Source organism: Ictidomys tridecemlineatus, chromosome 11, assembly GCF_052094955.1.
Source record: "Ictidomys tridecemlineatus isolate mIctTri1 chromosome 11, mIctTri1.hap1, whole genome shotgun sequence".
NCBI classification, from domain to species: domain Eukaryota; kingdom Metazoa; phylum Chordata; class Mammalia; order Rodentia; family Sciuridae; genus Ictidomys; species Ictidomys tridecemlineatus.
Window position 1 is genome coordinate 104,438,849 of NC_135487.1, and position 22,669 is coordinate 104,461,517.

The 22,669-nt window shown below is 41.0% G+C and overlaps 1 protein-coding gene and 1 long non-coding RNA gene across 2 annotated transcripts; both read right to left on the reverse strand.

Moving 5' to 3' along the window:
* Positions 1–244: 244 nt before the first annotated feature.
* On the reverse strand, positions 245–1,031 carry LOC144367762 (uncharacterized). Its single transcript, XR_013427273.1, has 2 exons — positions 904–1,031; positions 245–389 (listed from the first exon to the last, which is right to left on the reverse strand). It is a non-coding gene; the product is annotated as an uncharacterized LOC144367762 (long non-coding RNA).
* A 12,746-nt stretch (positions 1,032–13,777) lies between these two features.
* Positions 13,778–21,923, reverse strand: LOC101972718 (ciliary microtubule-associated protein 3). The gene is made up of 6 exons (XM_040287405.2): positions 21,814–21,923; positions 21,492–21,631; positions 20,420–20,518; positions 19,538–19,665; positions 17,363–17,480; positions 13,778–16,360 (listed from the first exon to the last, which is right to left on the reverse strand). Exons 1-6 carry the CDS (start codon positions 21,878–21,880, stop codon positions 16,292–16,294), a joined length of 621 nt encoding a protein of 206 aa, XP_040143339.2. The 5' UTR covers positions 21,881–21,923; the 3' UTR covers positions 13,778–16,291.
* Between the last annotated feature and the right edge of the window lie 746 nt (positions 21,924–22,669).

Below are 22,669 nucleotides of genomic sequence, written 5' to 3' on the forward strand. Positions count from 1 at the left end.
AACCACCATAAACTACTGGGGGGTCATCTGGCATCCCAGATATTTTCCCTGTCTCATGCTGATTGGAGGTTTCTAGGAGGTTGCTATGGGTCCTCACATAGCCTAACTGAGTCAGGGACACCTGGCACCTCAGATCTTTCCTGTTATTTACAGATAAACAACTCAGCAGGGTGGGTAGGTGCTTAGGAGTGTTCTGTGGGTTTTTCCAAGGACAAGGGTCACACCCCCTTCCTTAGGACAGGCCTTGAGGTAAAAGATGCTGTTATTTATTCATTTTTTAAAATGGAGTCACATTAGTTTTGTTGATAAAGATGGTTCCAGGAGTGCTTCTATTCCGGGAGCTCAGGTCCATAATGCACTGAATCACACGCAAACTGTCACTCCAATCCCTGTGAATGACAGGAACTTTGAATGGCACACCTCCAATCCCAGAAGTGGCGCAAACTCTCAGCCAGTGAAGAAGTAACAGCCCACTCGCCTTGCTCCTCCTCATCCTGTGTTAAGCCCATAAATATCAATATCCTGGTCATTCTCTTACTCTGACTCTCCTCTCTCTCCCCCCTCCCCTCTCTCTTCCCCTCCCCTCTCTCTCCCCCCTCCCCTCTCTCTTTCCCCCTCCTCTCTCTCTTTCCCCCTCCTCTCTCTCTTTTTCCTCTCCTCTATCTCTCTTCCCCCTCTTCTCTCTCTCTTCCCCCCTCCTCTCTCTCTCTTCCCCCTCTCCTCTCTCACTTCCCCTCTCCTCTCTCTCTCGACTCCCTTCTCCTCTGCAACTGGCCCCTGTAGTAGTCCTGCTAATAAAATCTCCGACAGGGAAACATTTGTTTTGGCTTGCTGAGTTTAGGGAGCTTTTCCATAGTCCTTTACAAGTTTCTCAGCTCCTACCCCAGCCCCAGACTCTGTTACCTTCACGGTTCCTCTTGACTGCTGGGACAAGTGGGTAGGCACCCTGGCAGCTGGATTTTCCCGTGAAGTTGAGAAAATGATGTGACTCCATTTTTGAAAACAGTTTCTACCTCAAGGCCTGACCAAGGAAGGGGGCGTGATCCTTGTCCTTGGAAAAACCCACAGAGCACTCCTAGGCAGAAAGCCACCTTGCTGAGTTGTCTGTAAATAACAGGAGAGATCTGCTGCACCAGGTGCCCCTGACTCAGTTAGGCTAGGTAAGGACCCCTAGCAACCACCAATCAGCATGAGACAGGGAAAATACCTGGGATGCCAGATGACCCCCCAGTAGTTTATGGTGGTTGATAACATGTTGGGAAACCATGTAGTTTAGCACGTACTCCCCTCACAGATTAAACCAATCAGTTCAAACGAATCCCCCTCTTGTGCTAACCAATCTCCCCTACCCACTTTGTTCCTGCCAGTGAATGAAATGAATTGCTGTGTGATGTTGTAACACATAGAGTAAACCTAAAAATCCTATAAATCCTCACTGAAAAAAAGAAACGGGGCTCACTCCTTGGGGACTGCTGCATGGGAAATGGTTGTGAGTCCAGGCTCCAGCTTGCAATAAAGACTCTTGTGTGATTGCATAGGATTCCGCTCCTGAAGGTCTATTGGGGTCCCATGAATCTGGCATTACAAAGTCGTCCGGGTCAGTGGACCACATCATGGCCCCTCCGAGGTTTAAATTCTTGAGAAATTGAACTTGTAGGAGGCAGAGAGGGACATAACAGAGATTAGAAGAGGCCTTTAAATGCCCATAACCAAGTCAGGTACTAGTGAGGGTTTGCGCTTAGAGTGCAGCTGCAGACTAATTTGGTTCATGAAGTTAGAGATGCCCTGAAAAAAAGGTGGCCCAGGAGATTGGAGCCCATTATTAACTTCCTCTTTACTCTAGCTCACTGCTGTCCAGCATTCTTAGAAGCTGTGAAAACTCTCCAGATAAAGGTAGAAACTAGGAAGCCCTTAGCAAGACAAGTGGCTGAAGGCTGTTAATAACAATCTTGCTTCCTTCCTGCCCTAAGCTGGGAAGGCAAACCAATGTGTTACCCAGGTCTAAGGCTGGCCACCTCATAAATCTGAAGCCTCTTGGAGAGTTAACCCATGAGAAGGACTGGAAGGTTTTGTCCTGAGAGCCGATGAGATAGATGAACACTGGGACATCAGCAACGTCTCCGGTGCTCCCTGTCCCTTCTCCTTTCTCCTCCCTTCTCTCCACTCCTCACTCTCCCACTTGTTTGCAAAGCTTTCTTGAATCCTTTCCATCTCTACTGCCTGTACCACAGGTGCTCACAGCTATAGTTTAGAGTCATTACTAGTGTTGGGCCATAGAGGACACTGGATCCCATCCTAGAGGCTAGGACCCCAGAAGCTTCTCTGTTTCAACTGTGATAGTCAAGCCAAAGTGACTCTATATTGTTTAGTAACTCCATTTTGTAAAACAACCATGCCAAATAGAAAGGTCACAGCTGGGGCAAGTCATTCTTTTCCTTTTGCTACAGAAACCCTTAAGAACATGGAACTATCTAATGGAGCACTGTTTCTGTAACTAGGATAATGGGGCTATGTTTCTGTATTGGGTTGACTGGGCTAACTGTTATTAGTTAAGCTTCATGCTGCCTGACTACACTCTCCCACTTCTGTATCCTGGCTTGCTTGCCTTAGCTGGACCCCCAAATGTCCCTTTTGTGGTTTTCAGGATTATGAGAAGTGCCCTTGCAATTGTTCAGGGATGATCAGGGGAACAGCTTTATGTTCTGGTCAGCCGCCACCAGTGTGCTTCCATAAAGGCTGGATTCAATTATACGTGAGTGGTCTGGAAGTCAGTTTATGAAACCCCAGGATGTTGCTTTAACTATAACAATGGAGAGAGAGAGAGAGAGAGAGAGAGAGAGAGAGAGAGCGCGCGAGAGCGAGAGCGAGAGCGAGCGCACTCACCTCTACTCAACAAGGACAAATATAAACCCAAAAGCCATGCCCCCAGGAACCCAGCTCCTCCAGCCACACCCTACCTGCCTACAGTTACCACCTGGTTAATCCCTATCAGGAGATTAATGCATTTACTGGATTAAAGCTTCATAACCCAATCATTTCACCTCTAAACCTTCTTGCATTGCCTCACACAGGAGCTTTTGAGGAACACCTCACATCTAAAGCATAACACCAAGGAAGATATCCTTGGGTTGGAAAGAAGAAACCATTCATTATGTCAATCAATCCTTCAAAAGTCCTGAGTACCTACCATGATTTAGTCGGAGCACTGTGCACACACTGTAGACAGAGCAGTGAACTAGACAAACGTGATCTCCACCCTTATGGACCTTACAGTATATCAAGGATACAGACCAAAACAAACCCCAAAAAGTCTCAAGTATTTTCAAGTTGTGATAAGAGCTAGGATGGAAGCAAATAAGATGGTCAAGGAAGTCTTCTCAGGGGAAGTGATATTTAAGCTGTGATATGAATGAAAAGGAACCAACAACACAGAGAGCAAGGAGAAGGGTGTTCTGAGGAAGTGGAAATTGTATCAGCAAAGGCCCTGAGGCAGGAAAGACCTTAGTCCTTCTACACACAGGGCTTGGCAGGAAAAGGAATTCTGCCCAAAGTTCCTGGACCCCCTTCTTTTGGGATTACCATTAATTCTGACTTAATTCTCAGTATCTCTTTGTTCCAAGTTATGCTTTACCAAAACTTGTAATTCTTGTATGCCGGGGCATATTTTTTATACAAAGGGATGATTACTGTGTGCTGAAAGTAGCCCAAAAGCTGCTTACTACAGGAAACAGACAATGAAGACAGTCACTTGAATCTACCCTCTTTCCAGGAAATGCTGGAGGGGTTTGATGAAGCAGCTAAAAAATAGGACACCCAGGATGCTTATCAGAACATCTGCTGGAAGAGGGAGCACTACAGCCCATGAAACTGCAGACCCTGGGGAGTGCACTGGGTCTCTTGGAATCTCCAAGTCCTAGAGCAGAGATTCCTAGACTATGTGGTGAAGAGCATCCAAATAGTTAAGTGACTATAACATTAGGGAAGTTAACCTTCAATGACAAAGAAGTTTGGGAACTTGGTGGCCCTGGCATAAGGTTATGGTCCCTTTAAATTGTCACTATGGTAAGACTATGGTCACTGTGGGGAGGAATGAGACTCAAGATCATAGAAAATACTTATAATGGCAGCCTCATTAGCAATTTCTTTTGAAAAAAAAAAGTTGTATGATCATGTAAATTATTATTGACAAAACAGTAGAACTACTCACCTGATTCCTGTGGTCCTACAGATCCCTGTTTCTGTTAACATCCCACAGTTAGTCTTTTGCTCCAGGAAACAGGACCACATGGCTCTACTTGGCATCATGAATTTCCCACCATTATCATATCTTACTCCTTAGTCATCCATGAGGAAGTGCCCTGGTGATTCTGTTAGCTCTTGTTCTGGGCTCCTCAACTTCACTAGCATGTCACCTGTAACTACCTTGGTAGCTGGGACACATCCACAGGACACAACAGACCTCTGCATTTAGCCCCAAAGCAATAGTAAATTCTATTATACTCTTACAAATAGCTAGAGAAGGATTTCAAAAGTCTAGGATTTCAAATAATTGGATCTCCCTTCCAACCTGAATAGTGTTTACTTGAATCCTGTGCTGATAAGTGAATGACCACACATAGGATTCATAGATCAAGGTGACATGCATTAGTACCATCATGTAAGAAAGGAAAGCCTTGAATCTTATGCAGAGGGGAAATGGTAGGGTTTGGGGAGAGTCTTGCTTATGGATTAAGGCTTTCTTTGGGGGGGACAATTGCTAGACTTTGGTCATCAAATGCATCAGACACTGTTGATGAACAAAGGTGTGTTGTCTTCCCCAGGAATGTGCCATGGACCACTGGAAAGGCAAGGGGGTCCCTGCAGAAAGGTTGGTTAAAGGTTTCCCACCTGTGGAGAGCCTTCAACCTAAGTGGTTCTAACCCCTCAGCTGGTGCCCAGTCTCTGAAGCAGAATCATCTGGCCCTTTAATGTAGGAGGCAACTCCTAGGCTTACCATAAATTAACTAATGTGGCTTAAAATGCATCGGCAGAAATTCTTTTTTTTTTTTTTTTTTTTTTTTTTTTGGTGCTGGGGATCAAACTCAGGTCCTTGTACATGTGAGGCAGGTACTCTACCAACTGAACTATATCCCCAGGGGAGATTCTTTCATGCTCTAAGTCACTGTGCTACTCTTCTCTGGTGTCCCTAAACCTTGGTTTCTCATTGCTGGTAGCATAAGCAGCTTCATGGCTATAGAATATTTATTTAGGAAATTAAAAAATTATCTGCATTTCCCTTTTTTTAATTTTTTTAATTAGTCGTTCAAAACATTACAAAGGTCTTGATTTCATACATTTGATTCAAGTGGGTTATGAACTCCCATGTTTACCATGTATACTGATTGCAGAATCACATCAGTTGCATTTCCCTTTTAGGTTTTAAAACACCATCTTTTCCATAACCCCAAAGTAATACTAAATTCTATTCTGCTCTCTCTCTTAAATAGCTAGAGAAGGACTTCAAATAATCTGATCTCCCTTTCAACTTGAGTTAATTGTGTTTACTTGAATCCTGTGCTGAAAGCAGAATGACTGGCAAGCAGTTTGCCAGAGCCACAGAGGGAAGAACCACCTGGGTGCATCTGGGTGCAGATTAGCCAGAATGGCAGCGTCTGTAACCTGACATCAGTTTTTTTTTTTTTCCAAATATGTAGTATTTTTTTTTAAAGAGAGAGAATTTTTATTTTTTGTTTTTTTTAGTTTTCGGCAGACACAACATCTTTGTTTGTATGTGGTGCTGAGGATCGAACCCAGACTGCACGCATGCCAGGCAAGAGCGCTACCTCTTGAGCCACATCCCCAGCCCCTGACATCAGTTTTTAAATTTGTCTTGTCCCATAAATTTGTCTCTTCACTTTATGAGACGAGATTTCCTCTAAAGAACATGTGAGATTAATGTCGTTTCCATGATGTCCTCTTCTCCATCTCCTTGCCATTTCTTCCTAGTTTTCCGCCCATTTCAGTTCTTTCTCTTCCAATGTGACATTTGTCTGTGACATGCTCTTTCCCTTCTTCACCCCACACCTACAGAGCCACACATTCTGAAGTGGAACACAAATGCCTGCATGGAAGACCAAAGGCGCTGAGTGGCTTGGCCAGGACAACGCTGAGGACTACACTATGAGGTACAAAGACTGAATAAATTACAATTCTGGCTCTGACACCTGCATTTCTCAGGGACAAGACCTGCGGTTTTGAGCTTTTAAATGCTCAGAGGAAGGGCAGACTAACCTCATTATTACTTACTTTTTCCTCAAAGCAGAAAAATATGATTAAATATAATTTAATATTTAATCATACACTGTTTAAAATGTCACGGAGCACAGTGAAACACACTGGAAGACTTTAATGTGATTTAAATCGATTTCCAAATATTTGCTGAGTATGAATCTCTCCTAGTACATGTGCATGGTTATAATCCTGCTGCAATTGGCCATTAAATTCCACTTTGTCACAGATTCTCTTGTGCTGCACGTAAAGCTACCTCCTCCAGGATTTCATGCAGTCTCAATGTTATATCAATCTCTGTTACATTGGAAACTCTACTTCACTATGATTTTACTAAATGAACCCCCCAAAATTTTGTAAGCCTCTTGAACAAATCCAGATATAAAATACATATGGTCCACTATGTTTTGTCTTTGGTACTGGTTTTATTTATTTATTTATTTCCTTTTGGGGTCCTGGAGATCCCCACACTTGCACATGCTAGGTAAGCACTCTCCTACTGAGCTACACTTCCAGGTCTCATAATATTTTTTTCTTAAGTATTTATGCCATTTCTTAATAGTTTAGCATTTTAGAAGACCCTGAAGATTAACTGAAGTTCTGTTACAATTTATTTTTGATCAAGTCAGATTACTATTTTATTATTTAACAGGATGTGTTTTTTACTCTTTCTTTCTTTGTATGTGTGTGTGTGGGGGGGTGCTGGGGATTGAACCCAGGGCCTTGCCCATGCTAGGCAAGTGCTCCACCACTGAATTACACCCCCAGCACTAGATTACTATTTTAGGAAAGAGAGTTTCCTTCCCTGGGAAAAGCTTTGAGCATATGGACCAAGCAGTGGGAAAGATGTTCCATCCTGCTGTCAATAAATTCCTAAGAAGGGGCAAAAGATCTTGGATTAGAAACAATGACAAGTGCTAAATTATTGTCTCTGAATCCACCTGCATGTAAATATATGGATCCACAGGAGAAAAGGAGGGAAGCATGTGGGAGGGGTGGTAAGAGTTCATCCTGACACTCAAGTCATCAACTCTTCTCCACAGGTTAAGAGAAATAATCCAATCATCAGATTAAAAGATGTTGAAGCCTCAGGTATCCTTAACATTCCAATTTGGTTTCCTATAGATACTTTTCTGACTCTTACCACTGTGATTTCAGAAGACCTTGGCTCTTCTGTGCTGGGTTTCTGTTCACGAGACTAAAAGGCTCAGGGGTCACTCCAGTTAAACTGGGCTAATTGGGCTGCATTAAACAACCACAAAAGAGACACAAATACCTTTTTCTTTGAGGTCTGTGACAGCTCCTATGACCTTAAGGGTCTGCAGGAAGAGAGAGAGTGAGAGCACGTGCTGACCACTTTTATTGAGGAGAAGTTATTTAAATGAGGCAAGGGGTCAGGTTTCAGGGGGCTGAGTCTATCTTCATGATGTCCACAGTCAGCAGGTTGACTGACACCTGGGTAGGCCACACCCAAGAGAACAATAAGAGAAGGGGACACACACACAAGAAACTTCCATGAAAGATTCTATCCTAAACAGGGCAAGGGGTTATATTACAAAGGAACAGGTGAGCGTAGCTTCACCCATGGGGCTGTCACAAGACACACCCATGCATGAGACACTGACCCTCAGACCCAAGAAGGGTGGGGAAAGCTCTGCCACATTTCTGCTACTGAGCTCCTAGTACCCAGCCAGGTAGTGTGACTCAGTCATGTGTAAGGTTGGTCTCCCACATATTCCCCATATATATATATATATATATATATATATATATATATATATATATAGATAGATAGATAGATAGATAGATAGAGAGAGAGAGAGAGAGAGAGAGAGAGGGAATGCAACTGGGAAATTCTTTAAGTCACTTGATTCTTGGTCCAAGGTCATCACAATCTGCTACTGAAACACAAAAAGAATTAGTAGAAAACCTATCATCTTCACAACACAATTAGTAGAAAACATATCATCTTCATAACACAATCAACACAGTAATCCGGATTATTATTACTTCGCCAAACACTCATCAGAAGATTTTAATCTTTTCCCAATCTTATTGGGACGCATTGTGTTTGGCCATAGTACCAGACATTTTCATTGCCATGGCATTTAGTCCTCTCCATAAACCATAGAGCAAAGGGCTCACTCACATTTTTATTACATTGTCTTCTAAAACATCATTACTTAGTTCTCATCCTTCCATCAGCAACTTATTGACCAGGAAGGATTTTGGAAGAAATTTAAGTCAAACATTAAGAAAATTCATACATTGTAAGTTTCAAGACATAGCCACAAAGGCTGCAATTGTATAAGCAAGGAATAATATTTAAAGTAGTCACTTCAGGGATTATGAGACCAGAAGTTTGCCTAGGTCTGGTTAATTGACATACACCTGTTTTAAAGCCTGAATATTAACTTTTGCATATTATAGTTCTGAAATATTAGCTGGCAATAACCAATGATACAGTAAGTTGTATTCTTATAGGCTACAGGGTATTTATCATTTTTTTTAACTCTCACATTTAGTGAGTTAATTAGGTCTGTAAGTAATATAAATACTCTTGGAAAAATCTATTTTAATAATCTTTCCAACAATTGTCCATATAGGTAAATGTAGTCTTAGTCACTAAAGCCCAGCATAATTGGCTGGCTTGGGTTTTTTATCTGCTATCTCACATACGTTTCTGTCACTGGTGTGGTCAATTTGTTGCTCGGCTACTTTGGCTACCTCAGTCACGGGAACTGAGGTGACAAACCTCAAGTCAATGTTCAGTAGCTCGGTTTCATTTTGGAATGCACACAAGTGGGCGTGCCTGTCAATCTACATAAGCAAGATAATATCCATAAGCCAGTCATCTTCTGCCTAATGTAATCACACTGTGAGGAAACTCTAAGTGCTCGTAGCTGTTAGTTGCAACTGAAGGCTATTCTAACATTTTCTCCCCTTTATTAAATTTATTGTCAAAGGAGAACCCTGATGAGAGAAGAGAGGAAAAGGGAAAAGCATAGGGGAAAAAGAATAGAAAAACCAAGAAAGAGAAAAGCATCCAGACATGGCCCATTTTTGTAGCTGCAGTTGTCTCCTGCTGTGGTGAGCAGGCAGCCACTGTTGACTAGGTCTCTGTCACTAGGGTTCTGATCTGAGCTGGACGTGGGGAGCAAAGCAGCCATGGGGCAGGAGACCTCTCTCGGAAGGGGAGAAGAATTAGGTCTTTGCACAGGTGGGGGGTGAGGTTCTGTGCCTCACCTCTGTTGGCCCCCAAGCTTTCTCCTAATGGCCCCTCTGCAACTGTGCCTGTCTTAGGTTGTCCCTCCCTTGAGGAATCTTACCAGTCTTTGACTAATCAGCCATCCTCTGGGGCCAAACAGGCTGATGTGGAGTGTGCAAGGCATTGTTCCCGAGAGGGCTCTCTGTCTTCTTGATAGATAATGCCCCTGTGGCCTCCACACCAGCATTTACCCTAGGATCAGCAAACTCAGGTTTCTTCTCCATGGAGGGCCCAGCTCACAGCACTGGGCTGGTGGGGCTGCCTTCAGGAAGGAGGGAGAAAGGCCATAGACAGACAAACAGTAATATTGTGACAAAGCTGAGAGAGACAGATAGATGAAGAGGGGAGCAGTGCTAAGACTCGATCCCTCATAGAGAACTGGCCCTTAGTTGGTGTTACTTACATCTGGTCCATAGCTGCCATCCATATGGATGAGGAAGAATCCGTTATTTCAACACTGTCTTTTTCTCAAAAGACACTTCCAGACAGTCTGTTTACCATAGAGCCAATATGTAGGTATAACTGACCATTCCAGTCAGGACAATTAATCTAGTTTCATGGGTGAACTTTCCAGTCCTCATAGCAAGATACATTAAAGGTGTACCTGGAAAATTGGTCCATACAAGTCTTTTGATAATCTTTATTTACCTGACAAGCTCCGTGAAGCTTCATGGTTATAAATTCTGTAGCTGAAAATTGACCTTCCTGGGCCAGGTTTCTCAGTCATTATCATGATGACTGGTTTAAACTCTCCTTTGACATTTGATTTAATTTAAGACTCTCAATATTACAATTTAAGAAAAAACTTTAAAATATTTGTAAAATCTAGTGTGCGTCTCTGGGGCCCTGTATTCCCCCTTTTCATTATTTAATAAAATTGAGTAAAGGCTTGGTGTTAAGTCATAGTATCATTAATTTAAGTTATAGATAATAGTACAAGTATTTAAATGATAAGAATAGATTTACCTTTTATTGATTATTATAATTTTCCAATATAGACTAGTCGATCCATCCTAACAATTTAGAAAGAACCCTCGATCTTTTTGAGAGAAGGTCTCAAACTGTCTCTATATTTTAGAATATTATCCTTTAAATATGTATCTCTTAATTGCATTTAAAAAAGTATGATTAAGGTTATCTTTTAGTGTAGGGAGCATTATATAATAAATCTTAACATATTTTTATAGATAATAGGTCCAGTCAGAGAACTTACATAATATCAATGAACTTTTAAAGTTTGTAACCTTTAATGTTTAAAATTAACATATGACTTTAATTTGGAGAACCTCAGTTCTAATTTTTTTAAGTTTTTATAATTATTTAATAAACAAATATGTAAAAATGAACAGTATCTTAGCGTCTAGAATCAATCAAATTTAATCTTAAAGGACAATTGTCAAAATTGGGATCTAAGTTAGCAGTTTAATATACTTAATGTTTAATCAATGATGTGAATTTATTTACCAAAATTAATCTCTGTCTTAAACAGCAAGAATTATTAGGCAATAAAGATCTTTCTTTAAGGAAATAAACTTAACATTTTAATAGGTGCTTATCATGTCAAAATATGGACAAAATCTTAGCTCACACATCAGTATAGTTAAATTAGGAAAATATCCTCGAATTAATCAGTTAAAATTTTTATAGTCAGTCCAGTATATATAAATCTCTTCTTTAATTGTTCTAACTTTTTACATCATCTGTTTAGATAATAATATAAAAATCTTTTTATTTAGAGAAATATTTTTATCACTAAAATCTAGAATATAAAGACCTTGTTTTACCCAAGGATGATTTTTTTCTTCTTTTCAATATCCAAAGTGTGTTTTCTCTTTGTTGAAGCATATTTTTTCTTTTAGAATTGTTTTCTGGTTATATTTTGGAACAATTTCTGAAAACCTTAAAATTTATAAACAAATTATTGTACTTTGATAAGAAATATTAATGAAAATAGAGTTAAAATCCTTAGATATTTTGTAGACATAATTATAATTTTTTATTATTTTATGAGTTTGAACAATAACTTTGAGAATTAGAAACTACTTGAAGATTGTATTTTCACTTAAAAGCAAATTTATAGTAAATATATTTATCTCAAATATCTGTAACTGAAAAGGCAGAGTATCTGATAAATGTACAAATAAAACATAAATTATGGGTTTTCTGTTGAAGAAAAACAATTAGACAAATATATATTAACTAAACAATTAGACATGTGCTAATTATTTTATAGATTAACAAATATAGGTTATCTGAATACCTAGAAAAATATATATTAAGAATAAGGACATGGGCTGGGGATGTGGCTCAAGCTGTAGCGCGCTCGCCTGGCATGCGAGAGGCCTGGGTTCAATCCTTAGCACCACATACAAACAAAGATGTTGTGTCCGCTGAAAACTAAAAAATAAATATTTAAAAATTCTCTCTCTCTCTCAAAAAAAAAGAAGAAGAAAGAGATAACTTATAATCATATGAACTTTATGTAACTATGTGGTTCTTAAAATATTTGGATCCATTTCAATTTATTTTTACCTAGGAGTGCACTCTTTTATGTGACGTCAGTTGATGTAACTGAATAAGATCCTGTGTATACATATTTATTTCTTATAGTCAGGAATGAGAATAAGGATTTTTTGGTCATCACAGGAACATTGCTGGCTTTGTTCCTGTGGTGAGCAAATGCATCCCCATAACCTCCAAAATTAAAGTTAAATATAAAGAAGCATGTTTGATATTTCTTATTATTAGAACATTATTTAGTAACACAACTATAAGAAAAGTCAGGTTATTTAACTCAGAACTAACTTAAATTTAGGGCTGCAACATAGAAACCTGTGGAATTAAATTTTGTCTGAAAAAGATATCTTTTGTTAGCATTTACAGGTAGGCATTCTTAGAAATACAGGCTCTGAGCAGCTCCCATAGCAATCTGAATCAGGAAATACAGGTGAGTGGCTGGAAGGTGGACTAGAAGTCCTGTCTGAGTGACTGTGGAAGAACCAATCAGAAGCCTGCGAAAGTGCGGGAGGTGGGACCAGGAAGCCTGCTCCTCTGGCCAGGCACCCTATGGTTACCATGGTGACGCAAACAACATGGAGTCTGCTACCCATTGTTGGGGATAAAGTTTTCTGAGTTTTCCTAGCTGCTAGTATTTTGTTTGATTTTGTCTGCATTTTTCTCCACCTGGCCAGGATCCTATTAGGGTAGTAGCTTGCTTTGTCTCTGCGACCTGCAGTTGCAGCGCATGTACTCCCGCATCCTGCACTTTTTTTTTGTGGCTCATGGGTGCTCCAAAATTTTTTAGCGGCAGATGCCAGTTTTACCATCAGATTTTAAGCCAGTCTGGGTTCAGCATTAAGGTCAAGTTATTTAAGGGTTAAAAGCACTGCTGGCCGCTGGGGCTAGGACCCCAAAGCAAGCAGCAAGCAGCAGGTCAAGTCTTGTCCCCAGCGGCTGAGTCACAGCCATTCTGATTCATAGGACAATCAAGTAGCAAAGAAGTCAGTACAAACTTTCTGAGTATTGACAAAAACAATAGAAGACTGAAATTTATTTCTCTCCAGATAAACATCACAACATTTTCTCTCCCCTTTTCTCATTCTCCTAGCACAAATTTCTAGAACATAAGGACCAAAAAACTTTTTTAAAAGCATTTTTTTAATATTTATTTCTTAGGTGTAGATGAACATACAATGCCTTTATTTTTATGTGGTGCTGAGGATTGAACTGGGTCCTGCCCATGCCAGGCGAGCACTACCTCTGAGTCACAATCCCAGCCCCCAAAAAATATTTTATAAAGATTTATAAAAAACAATTTTCAAAAATCCACAAAAGCACTCTTTCCATGGAGAGGACTCAACTCAACAACAGCCTATTAATCATCTGAATTTAGAGTCTCTAGAATTGTACCCCAATATTAAAATTTTTAACGTCACAGATTTTCCTTTTGTATAATTCACTTATTTTCTACAATTCAGCCCACAATACTCTGCAATCCTAAGCACCCTTAACTTCTGGAGAGAACTTTCAACTTCACTAAACTTTTAATATTTAAATTGGAGTCCCCTTAAGAGCCAGCATTTGTAGCTTTTGTCCTGGCAGCTTAAAGACACAGACCTTCAGGCCCATGTTGGACGCCAATTGCCGGGTTTCTGTTCTCTCTACTAAAAAGCTCAGGGGTCGGTCACTCCAGTTAAACTGGGCTAACTGGGCTGCAGGAAATAACCACACAAGAGACACAAATACTTTTTTCTTTAGGGTCGCTATGACAGCTCCTCTGACCTTACGGGTCCTCAGGAACAGAGAGAGCCAGAGCATGCGCTGACCCCTTTTATTTATTTAATTTTTGTTAGCTGCACATGGCAATACAATGCTCTTGACAATTCATACATTTGAATCAAATGGGGTATAATTTCTCATTTTTCAGATTGTACAGGTTGCAGAATCATATTGATCATACAGTCACCTTTTTACATAGCCATAATAATGTCTATTTTATTCTGTTGCCCTTTCTATCCCCCCTTCCCCTACCCTCCCCTCTGTCTACCCAATCTAATGTGACACACTTCTTTTTTTTTTTTCCTCCTCACAATATCATACATGTATTCTGTAAAACGATGAGGGTCTCCTTCCATCTTCCATGCAATTCCCCTTCTCCCTCCTTTTCCCTCCCATCTCTCTTCCCTATTTAGTGGTAATCTTTTTCTCATGCTCTTTCTCCCTATCCCATTTTTGAGTCAATCCCCCTTATATCAGAGAAGACATTCGGCAATTGTTTTTTAGTGATTGGCTAACTTCACTTAGGATAATCTGCTCTAATGCCATCCATTTCCCTGCAAATGCCATGATCTTGTTATTTTTTAGTGTATAAATGCCACATTTTTTTTATCCATTCATCTATTGAAGAGCATCTAGGTTGGTTCCACAGTCTACCTATTGTGAATTGTGCTGCTATAAACATTGATGTGACTATGACCCTGTAATATGCTCTTTTTAGGTCTTTTGGGTATAGTACCAGAAGGGGAATAGCTATTGAGGAGAAGTTATTTAAATGAGGCAAGGGGTCAGGTTTCAGGGGGCTGAGTTATCTTCATGATTCCTCTGTCAGCAGGTTGACTGACACCTGGTTAAGGCCACACCCAAGGGCACAGTAAGAGAAGGGGACACACACAAGGCACTTCCATGGAAGATTCTATCCTTAACAGGGCAAGGGGTTATATTACAAAGGAACAAGTGAGCATAGCTCCACCCATGGGGCTGCAGCAAGACACACCCATGCACCAGACACTGACCCTCAGACCCAAGAAGGGTGGGGAAAGCTCTGCCACATTTCTGCAACTGAGTGCCTCAGCACCCAGCCAGGGAGTGTGACTCAGTCACGTGTAAGGGTGGTCTCCCACACTTCTGGACCTAGGCTTCTCCAAGGTCATTCACCAGGAGGTTGTTGTCTATCCTTGTCCCCAGCTAACCCTTGTGTGGGGTGGCTCTCAGGGTTGTAGTGGGCTGGAACTTTCCTGTGGCCACTATCAGCTTCTCACTCTTTGAAATCCAGACCCTTTCAGAGTTTTGGGGATAATTACTACCAGGTAAGTGATACAAAAGGACCCACTCATCAAAAACTAAGCTAGACAGCTGGGAGTGGTGGCACATATCTGCAATCCCAGTGACTTGGGAGGGCTGAGGCAGGAAGATTGTAAATTCAAGGCCAACATCAGCAACTTTGTGAGAACTTGTCTCAAAATAAACACAAAAAAGGTGGGGGATGTAGCTCACTGGTAAAGAGTCCACGGGTTCAATCCCCAGCACCTTACACTGGGGAAAAACAAAAGATAAAATAGGCCACACTTAATTCCATTAATGAAAAAAAATTACATTCTTGAGAGTTAATGTTGAAAATTCAGAAGGCTATCTACCACACCAGAGTGTCTAGGTAAGTACTTTATACATGGCTGCTGCTTTGTGATCTTTATACCCTTGGGCTAGCTATCAGGCTCCAGAGGTCATTCAGACTGAAGGGCAGTCAACCTGGGGAGGTCTCAGACTTCTGGCCAGCCTCAAGGAACTAGGGGGGTCAAGTTTCAACACTTCAACTTTCTTAACACAAACTTGAAAAATTACTTTCACTGTATAATCAACTTAGTGTAAGTTGAATCTCAATATGTTCCAGTGCCTACCACTGACTGACATGGAGTCATGACCGAAATATATATGTTGACCAACAGATTAAATAGATGATGTAGTGGGAAGGGGAATTTTTGGTTCTCTGTGTTTTATGTTAGTCTAGGAAAGGCAACCTACTCAGGGTCTTCCTACTCCACACTAAAGCTTGGAAGAGTTCCTAAATCAGGAATGTTTTAACCCACTTTTAGGCATCCTCCATGTCTAGCAAGCCCACATCCCATCCAAGCTCTTGATACATGTAGGCCAACAGCTACATATTACCAGAGCTAGTTATAGAACATATAAGGCTGGTCCCTGGGAATTGTGAATAAAGGGCAAGGGCCCAAGAATCTTTCACTCAAATGAAACCATCCACCTGAACACCCACCAGGAATCCACAGATCATAAACCAGCAGCAGGAGAAAGAACACTTGGAACCAGTTTTATGCTCACAAAACTCAGTTGTGAGCCCCTTAACGCGTTCTGGGCCCGGGGCTGAAAGACATGAGGGCCGTGGTGATGAGACCAAGAGCAGCTCTATCCTCTATTCTGAAGAGTCTGTGATCTGGAGAAGCATGTGAAGGAAGTGATCACTTCTCAATCGTAAAACAGGCTTAAGTAAGCAACTCGGTTCCGATGCTTTCTAAATTCTTTGTCTGTGGACAGCTGCAATGAAAGACAATGTTCTAATGAGAATCCTCTGCCTTTCTGTGTGTGTGTGTGGCACTGGGGATTGAACTCAGGACCTTGCATGCAAAATAGAAGCATGCATTCTAGCTGTATGGCCCAGGTAAACCCCAGTTTCTAGTAATCCAGCTTTAGTCATTTTCTCAACATTTGTGCACATCTACCATTTATCATCTTACTATGATAAAAAAAAAGTTGCTTGGCTTCTTGAAGACACAGATTATATGTCTAATTCTTGAATGTTACCTATATGTCTTAGCACAAATGTATTAATATATTAGGCATTTAGTACATATTTGTGGAATTAATCCTAAATTCCACTAGGAAAGAACTATATTTCAAGAAGTATATAGTGATAGCTAACATGGATGGAAACATATGTTATCGTTACTGTGTTAAATGCTTTTCTACATTCTTTCCATTATTAATCTTTACAACCATATCAGATCAACTCTGTTATTTCATTTTAAAGGTAAGAAAACAGATGCTTAGAAAAGTTAAAGGGCTTGCCTAAGATCACATAGCAAGTCTACACAGGAGCTGGTATTTGAACTCAGGAAGTATTATCCCCAGAGTCTGTGCTCTTAACCAGAGTGCTCTATAGCCCTCCAGTCATTTAACACTCAACTTTATGTCAGAAAGAGCACTGCATTAAGAGTCCAGTTGTAGGACCTGTATGAATCAATCTTCCTGGGTTCCAGTATCATCCATTGTCTTAAAGGGATATTTCTCCTGAATCTACTCCAAGAGATGATTTGAGGAACAAATAAGAAAACATGACTTTAAGTCAGTCCTATACACGGTTAAAAATCTAATGAAACTATGTAACTCTCTCAAAAGGATCCTCATATTTCTATGCACACAAAATTGTGCATATAATTTCAGGGGATCATGAACTTCATTTACAAGCTTCTGGTTATTGACCCTTGCTATATATGAACATATTAGACAGAGTGATCTACAGAAATCCAATCTTAATACCTCAGCTTTTAGAGTTCTTTTCTGTAGACTTGGAACCTGAGCCCAATCTGGAGATCCAAATTTCATTGGCCAAGTAACTTTTGGAAGTGGTTTCTTCTCTGGGTTGTATGCACCAGGGCTAGAAATAAAAAAAAAAAAATACAAACCATGTCGAATGAGTCAGTGGCATAGGACGAACTCCACTAGTAGGTAGCAAGGCCATCACTGAAGTAGGTTTAACCTCTTGGGAGAAGGCAATGGACTGATTAACTTTTTAACACTGGGCAAGAGTGGGGTGATTTTGCTTGTTAATGTATTTCTTATTAGCTAAGGTAAAAGCTGCTTTTAAAAAGTATTTCTACAATTCAGTGTTCTGAGCCAGGACACGAGAAGATCTCAGAAGAGGTGTTGCTAGAAGAGATCCATGATAATGGTATTAGTTCTTTCATTTGAAGTTGGTGGTTAAAATCCTGAAACAATCTATCTGCAATGTAGGGACATGAAAGTGGAACCAATTAAATTTCTTGGCCATGGATTATTTTAGAATTGCCTTGGTTCCTCAATCTTTGTCTTTTGAAAATTACACTGAGATTTCTTCTCAATCTAGTCAGAATGGCAATTATCAAGAATACAAGTAATAATAAATATTGGCGAGGATGTGGGGGGAAGGGTACACTCATACATTGCTGGTGGCATTGAAAGTTGGAAAGCAGTATGGAGATTTCTCAGAAAACTTCAAATGGAATCACCATTTGACCCAGTTGTCCCACTCATGGCATATACTTCGAAGACTTAAAATCAGCATAATATAGTGACATGGACTCATCAATGTTTATAGCAGCTCAATTCACAATAGCTAAGCTATGGAACCAACCTAGATGCCCTTCATAGGATGAATGGATAAAGAAAATCTGGTATATATAATATGTAATATTACTCAGCCATCAAGAAGAATGAACTTTTGTAACTCCATATCATGTACAACCACAAGAATTGGAAGTTATGCTCCATGTATCTATGATATGTCAAAATATATTCTACAGTTATGTATAACTGAAAAGAAAAAATACAAAATTTAAAAAAAAAAACTTTATCTTTTGGTGTTAATTCTACTGTGGTGGACATGAGACTCAAGATTTAACCCTTCAACTTTCTTAACACAAACTTGAAAAAGTTACTTTCACTGTATGATCTTTGGACTTCTCATCAGTAAAAGACAGACCCTGACCCTTTGCTGTGCAATTTCATACATTCCGAGTGGTTTCCTAACACACTAAGAATAAGCCCCTTGACCCCCAAAGTCCTCTCCTCCCTCTCTCTCTTCCTTCTTGCTCACTGCCCTCTAGCCATACTAGCCTTCTTCTTCTTTCCCTCACACCAAGTTCTCTCCCAATTTACAGCCTTTGCACTTCCGACCTCTTCTGTCCAGGGTGTGCTGTCTCCAGGTCTTCCCAGGCTGGCTCAATCTTGTCACTCAAAAATCAGATCAGGTGTGATGTGCTCAGAGCATCCCTTTTTAACCACCCACTACCTTCACAACATGATCCTGTTTAAAGTTTCCTCATAGCACCTTTCCTGGTCACTCTACTTCCTGGTTTGTCCACAACAGCCCCAGCTCATGGCTGCTTCCCTTTCAATCTCAGAAGTGTCATAGATGGACAGATAAATTACATGGTCACCTTCTTTACTACTATTGGTATTTCCTTGTGTATTTACTTCTCATCTATTTGGACTCTAGACTCCAAGCTCAGAGCCTCGTGAGGGGGGTTTACTGCAAGAACTTTGCAACCTACAAAGTACAACCTAAAAAGTAGCCAGGTGTCATGGCGCAGATCTGTCATATCAGTGACTCAGGAGGCTGAGGCAGGAGGACTACAAGTCTGAGGTCAGCCTAGGTGATTTAGTGAAATTCTGTCTCAAAATAAAAAAGTAAATGGGGCCTCAGTACTGGGAAAACAAAACAAAAATAAACAAACAAACAAACCCAAACTCTTTGGTATATTAGTAAATATTGACCAAAAGAATAACTGTGATTTTGCAATTACACAAGGCCAGAGACCCAGGAAATAAGAGGATAAATCTTTAAAGTTGGGCGGTTTTTTATTTAGTGGGATGGTTTCGTTATAATCACTGATTAATGGACTTCTTTTCCTATTGCTTATTGAAGAACTATACTAGAGAAAAGAGGAGACATACCCAGGGAAATTGTCTTTTGAATAGCTCTGAAATCGAGGCATCAAGACATTAAATGGAACAAAACTTTGCTTTGTTTTTTCCTTCCAATTCTCTACTCTCTGGTACTTGCCTGGGTGAAGTGTCAATTCCTATTACCAAGAAAAAAATTCAATGTGTTAAAGGGAGACACACCTACACAGAAATGCTTTCATTTCAAAAACCCTCAACTCTCCTTTTTCTATTTATAGATCAGGTATGGTTCAGCCATTTCAAGATATACAAATAGGCTTATATGGATAGAAAACCAAGCTATAGATGTGAGTCAGTCATGCTGGATGTATAGGTTGTAGTAATAAACCTAGGCTGAGCAGGGAACCAAGACAACTTTTGCAGTCACTATGCCCCTGGTCCCACTGAGAAAATTTGAGAGCCAGTGTCTCTTGAGTTTCCATGAAAGTAAACATCCAATCAGAGATTAGGATTCTTGATCCAAGGATGTAGCTCAGTGGTGGTGTACTTGCCTAGTGAGTCCCTGGGTTCCATCCCCACCCACTTCATGAGAGAAAGAAAGAAAGACAAGGAGAGGGAGGGAGAGAGTGAGAGAAAGAGATTAGGATCCTTTAATAAAGATTAGATTTAAAATCCAATCTCACAAAAGGATAGAAACATTGGAACCTGTTTTTTAACTGATAGGATAATATGATGTGTATATATATATATCTCTATATAACTATATATATAAATGTATTTTGACCTCATTCATCTCAGCACTAAAATCCTTTGTTGGGACTGTTTGCTCAGTGAACTGTTTTTGCTCTTCCCAGTATACACACAACTTCTGCAAAGCTAATGCCAAACTTTTCATTCAGTCACATGGATCATCATAAAATCCCAGCATTTTACCTTGTTGACTGGCTTAAACCTCATAGCTGTTCTGGCTCCAAGAGTGTATCCTTTTGTACTAGTTGGAATCTTGGTTAAATTGTATGCCAAGCCATAGGACTTCAAGTAGTAATATATGAATAAAAAGAGAGAAGGATTAAAGAATAACATTAATACCACAGTGAACAGCCTTCATCTGAACTACTCTGTAAGACATTGCTCTGTCTCTCTTGACTCCTTCAAGGTCAATACCACACAATAATCACATAAATCATACATGTAATTTTGCAAGAGGTTGTGTCATAGTTTAGATGTGAGATGTCCCCCAAAAGCTCATGTATGAGACAATGCAGGAAAGTTGAGAGGTGAGATGATTTTGTTCCAAGAGTCTTGAGCTAATCAGCACTTTAATTCCCCTCCCCAGCATAGAGATTAACTTGGTGACAACTCTAGGCAGATAGGGTGTGCCTAGAGGAAGTGGGTCCCTGGGGTGTGCTTTGGGGTTCATGTTATGTTCTTATGAGCAGAGCTTTCTCTCTGCTTCCTGACCCTCATGTTCTGAGCTGCTTTCTTCCACCAGATGTTCTGCCTCCCCTCAGGCCCCAAGGAATGAAGCTGAGACCTCTGAAACCATGAGCCCCAAAATAAACTTTTCCTCCTTAAAATTGCTCTTATCAGGTCTTTTGGTAGCAGCAAGGAAAAAGCTGATTAAAAGAGGGATGTGGTTGGACAGGTAGAATAAATGACATCTTTGTGTATTCTAATAAATTCCATCCTCTGAATCTCATAGGTCTGAACCTGTTCCAGTTGCACCTGGCAGTCTGAAGGTAGGACCAGTGGGAAGGAACTGGCCTTGGCTCAGAGCCTTTGAGGTGGGGATGGAGTGGGACCATATGGAGACAAGGCTTGCTTGTCTTGGGTGGAACCATGGTCCTTTACTCTCTGTATTGGCTGGGACAGCTGGTTGCCCACTAGGCACTTTCTCATGCTCTGACCCAGAAGATCACAAAGCCTAGCGTTTGTTTTCCAGGGGACTTGGGTCTCCCTTCCACATCCAGGAAACAGATCCTTGAAAGGGAAAGTGAATACTCACATCTGTCATGTAACTTCCAGGCCCTGTGTCAGGAAATCCCCTAAGAGGGAGAAAGTCGTTCCCCATCCGATTTGAGGGATAGAAGTCAGGAAAGAGCCTCCTGGGTTGGCATGATCCAAAGGAGTTTTTATTGGGCCTCTCTGAAAATCAAGAAAGACAAACTCCAGGTTAGGGAAGGCACTGGACCTCTGCAAGCTGTGGAGGAGAGGAGAGTTCAGACAGTAGAACAGAGCCCTGGGCCCCAAGGAGTTCTCACAAAAAACAGACCAATCTCCCCCTAGGGGCCACTGCACTTCCCTCCCCTCCAGCCTTCCAGCCTCACCAGCCTTTTCCTTCCCTGTGCTCTGGACTCCTGGGCATGCCTCCTCACCAGCTCTGCTGGAGCACATCTCCCAGGGTTCCTGTAGCACTGTGTATTGTGTAGTCAAGGGAACAGAGGCACTAGCCTGGCCCAGCTGTGGAGGTTGGGAGGAGGTTCAGGATCCTGGCTGCCAGCAAGTGGCAGTGCTGAGCAGGAGGTGAGAGTCTGCACCTCTGGGCAGAGAACCCAGAGGGCAGTGAGTTCAGCAGCTGGGCCAGGGGTAGGAGGTCTGTTAGATGCCCAGCTGGAGGGGCTGAGTGGGCAAGGGGTGTGGCAAAGGGTTTGGAAACTGTCAGGAGGAATGCACTGCTGAAGAGGTAGATATCGGGTTCAGTTTGAACTTCAAGGATGGAAGGAAGTTCGTGGTTTGAACTTCTCTAAATTGGGCAGGGGCCTGCCAGGGGGAGTTGAGCTGAGATCTAGTTCCTTACCAGGTTCCTCTTGGCCCGTTTTTCTATTTTTTCAGCCCCTTCGAATCAGGTTGCCCCTCCTACCTCCTGGGGTGGGGGAAGAGGAGGAGGTTGGGGATATTGTGAATTGAGGTGGGGTGGAGAAAATGGAGACCAGCTTGAGTATTTTTTTAAAAGACTGATGGCTCTGAGTGGAAAAGAGTACAGTGGAATCATAGAAATGCTTAATATTTTTTTTAAAAATCCTGGGCAGTCCTTTAATTTGAAACCCCTTTTGCTTATCTCTAAATTGGGACTGATATTACCTTTTTGTAGGGATACTGAAAGGATTAAGGTGATAGGATCATATCAATGCATTGCCTGGTACTTTGTAGTTGATCACTCAAGAGGTGGTCATTACTGAAGAT

Bases quoted from the DNA above. Each gene is read 5' to 3' on its own strand.
- LOC101972718 (XM_040287405.2), bottom strand. From the start codon at position 21,880: ATGTGCTCCAGCAGAGCTGGTGAGGAGGCATGCCCAGGAGTCCAGAGC. The intron at 20,519-21,491 runs GTGAGTATTCAC...TACTACTTGAAG, and splicing joins CTGGAAGTTACATGACAGAT to TCCTATGGCTTGGCATACAA. The intron at 19,666-20,419 runs GTAAAATGCTGG...TCTTGGTAATAG, and splicing joins GGTTTAAGCCAGTCAACAAG to GAATTGACACTTCACCCAGG.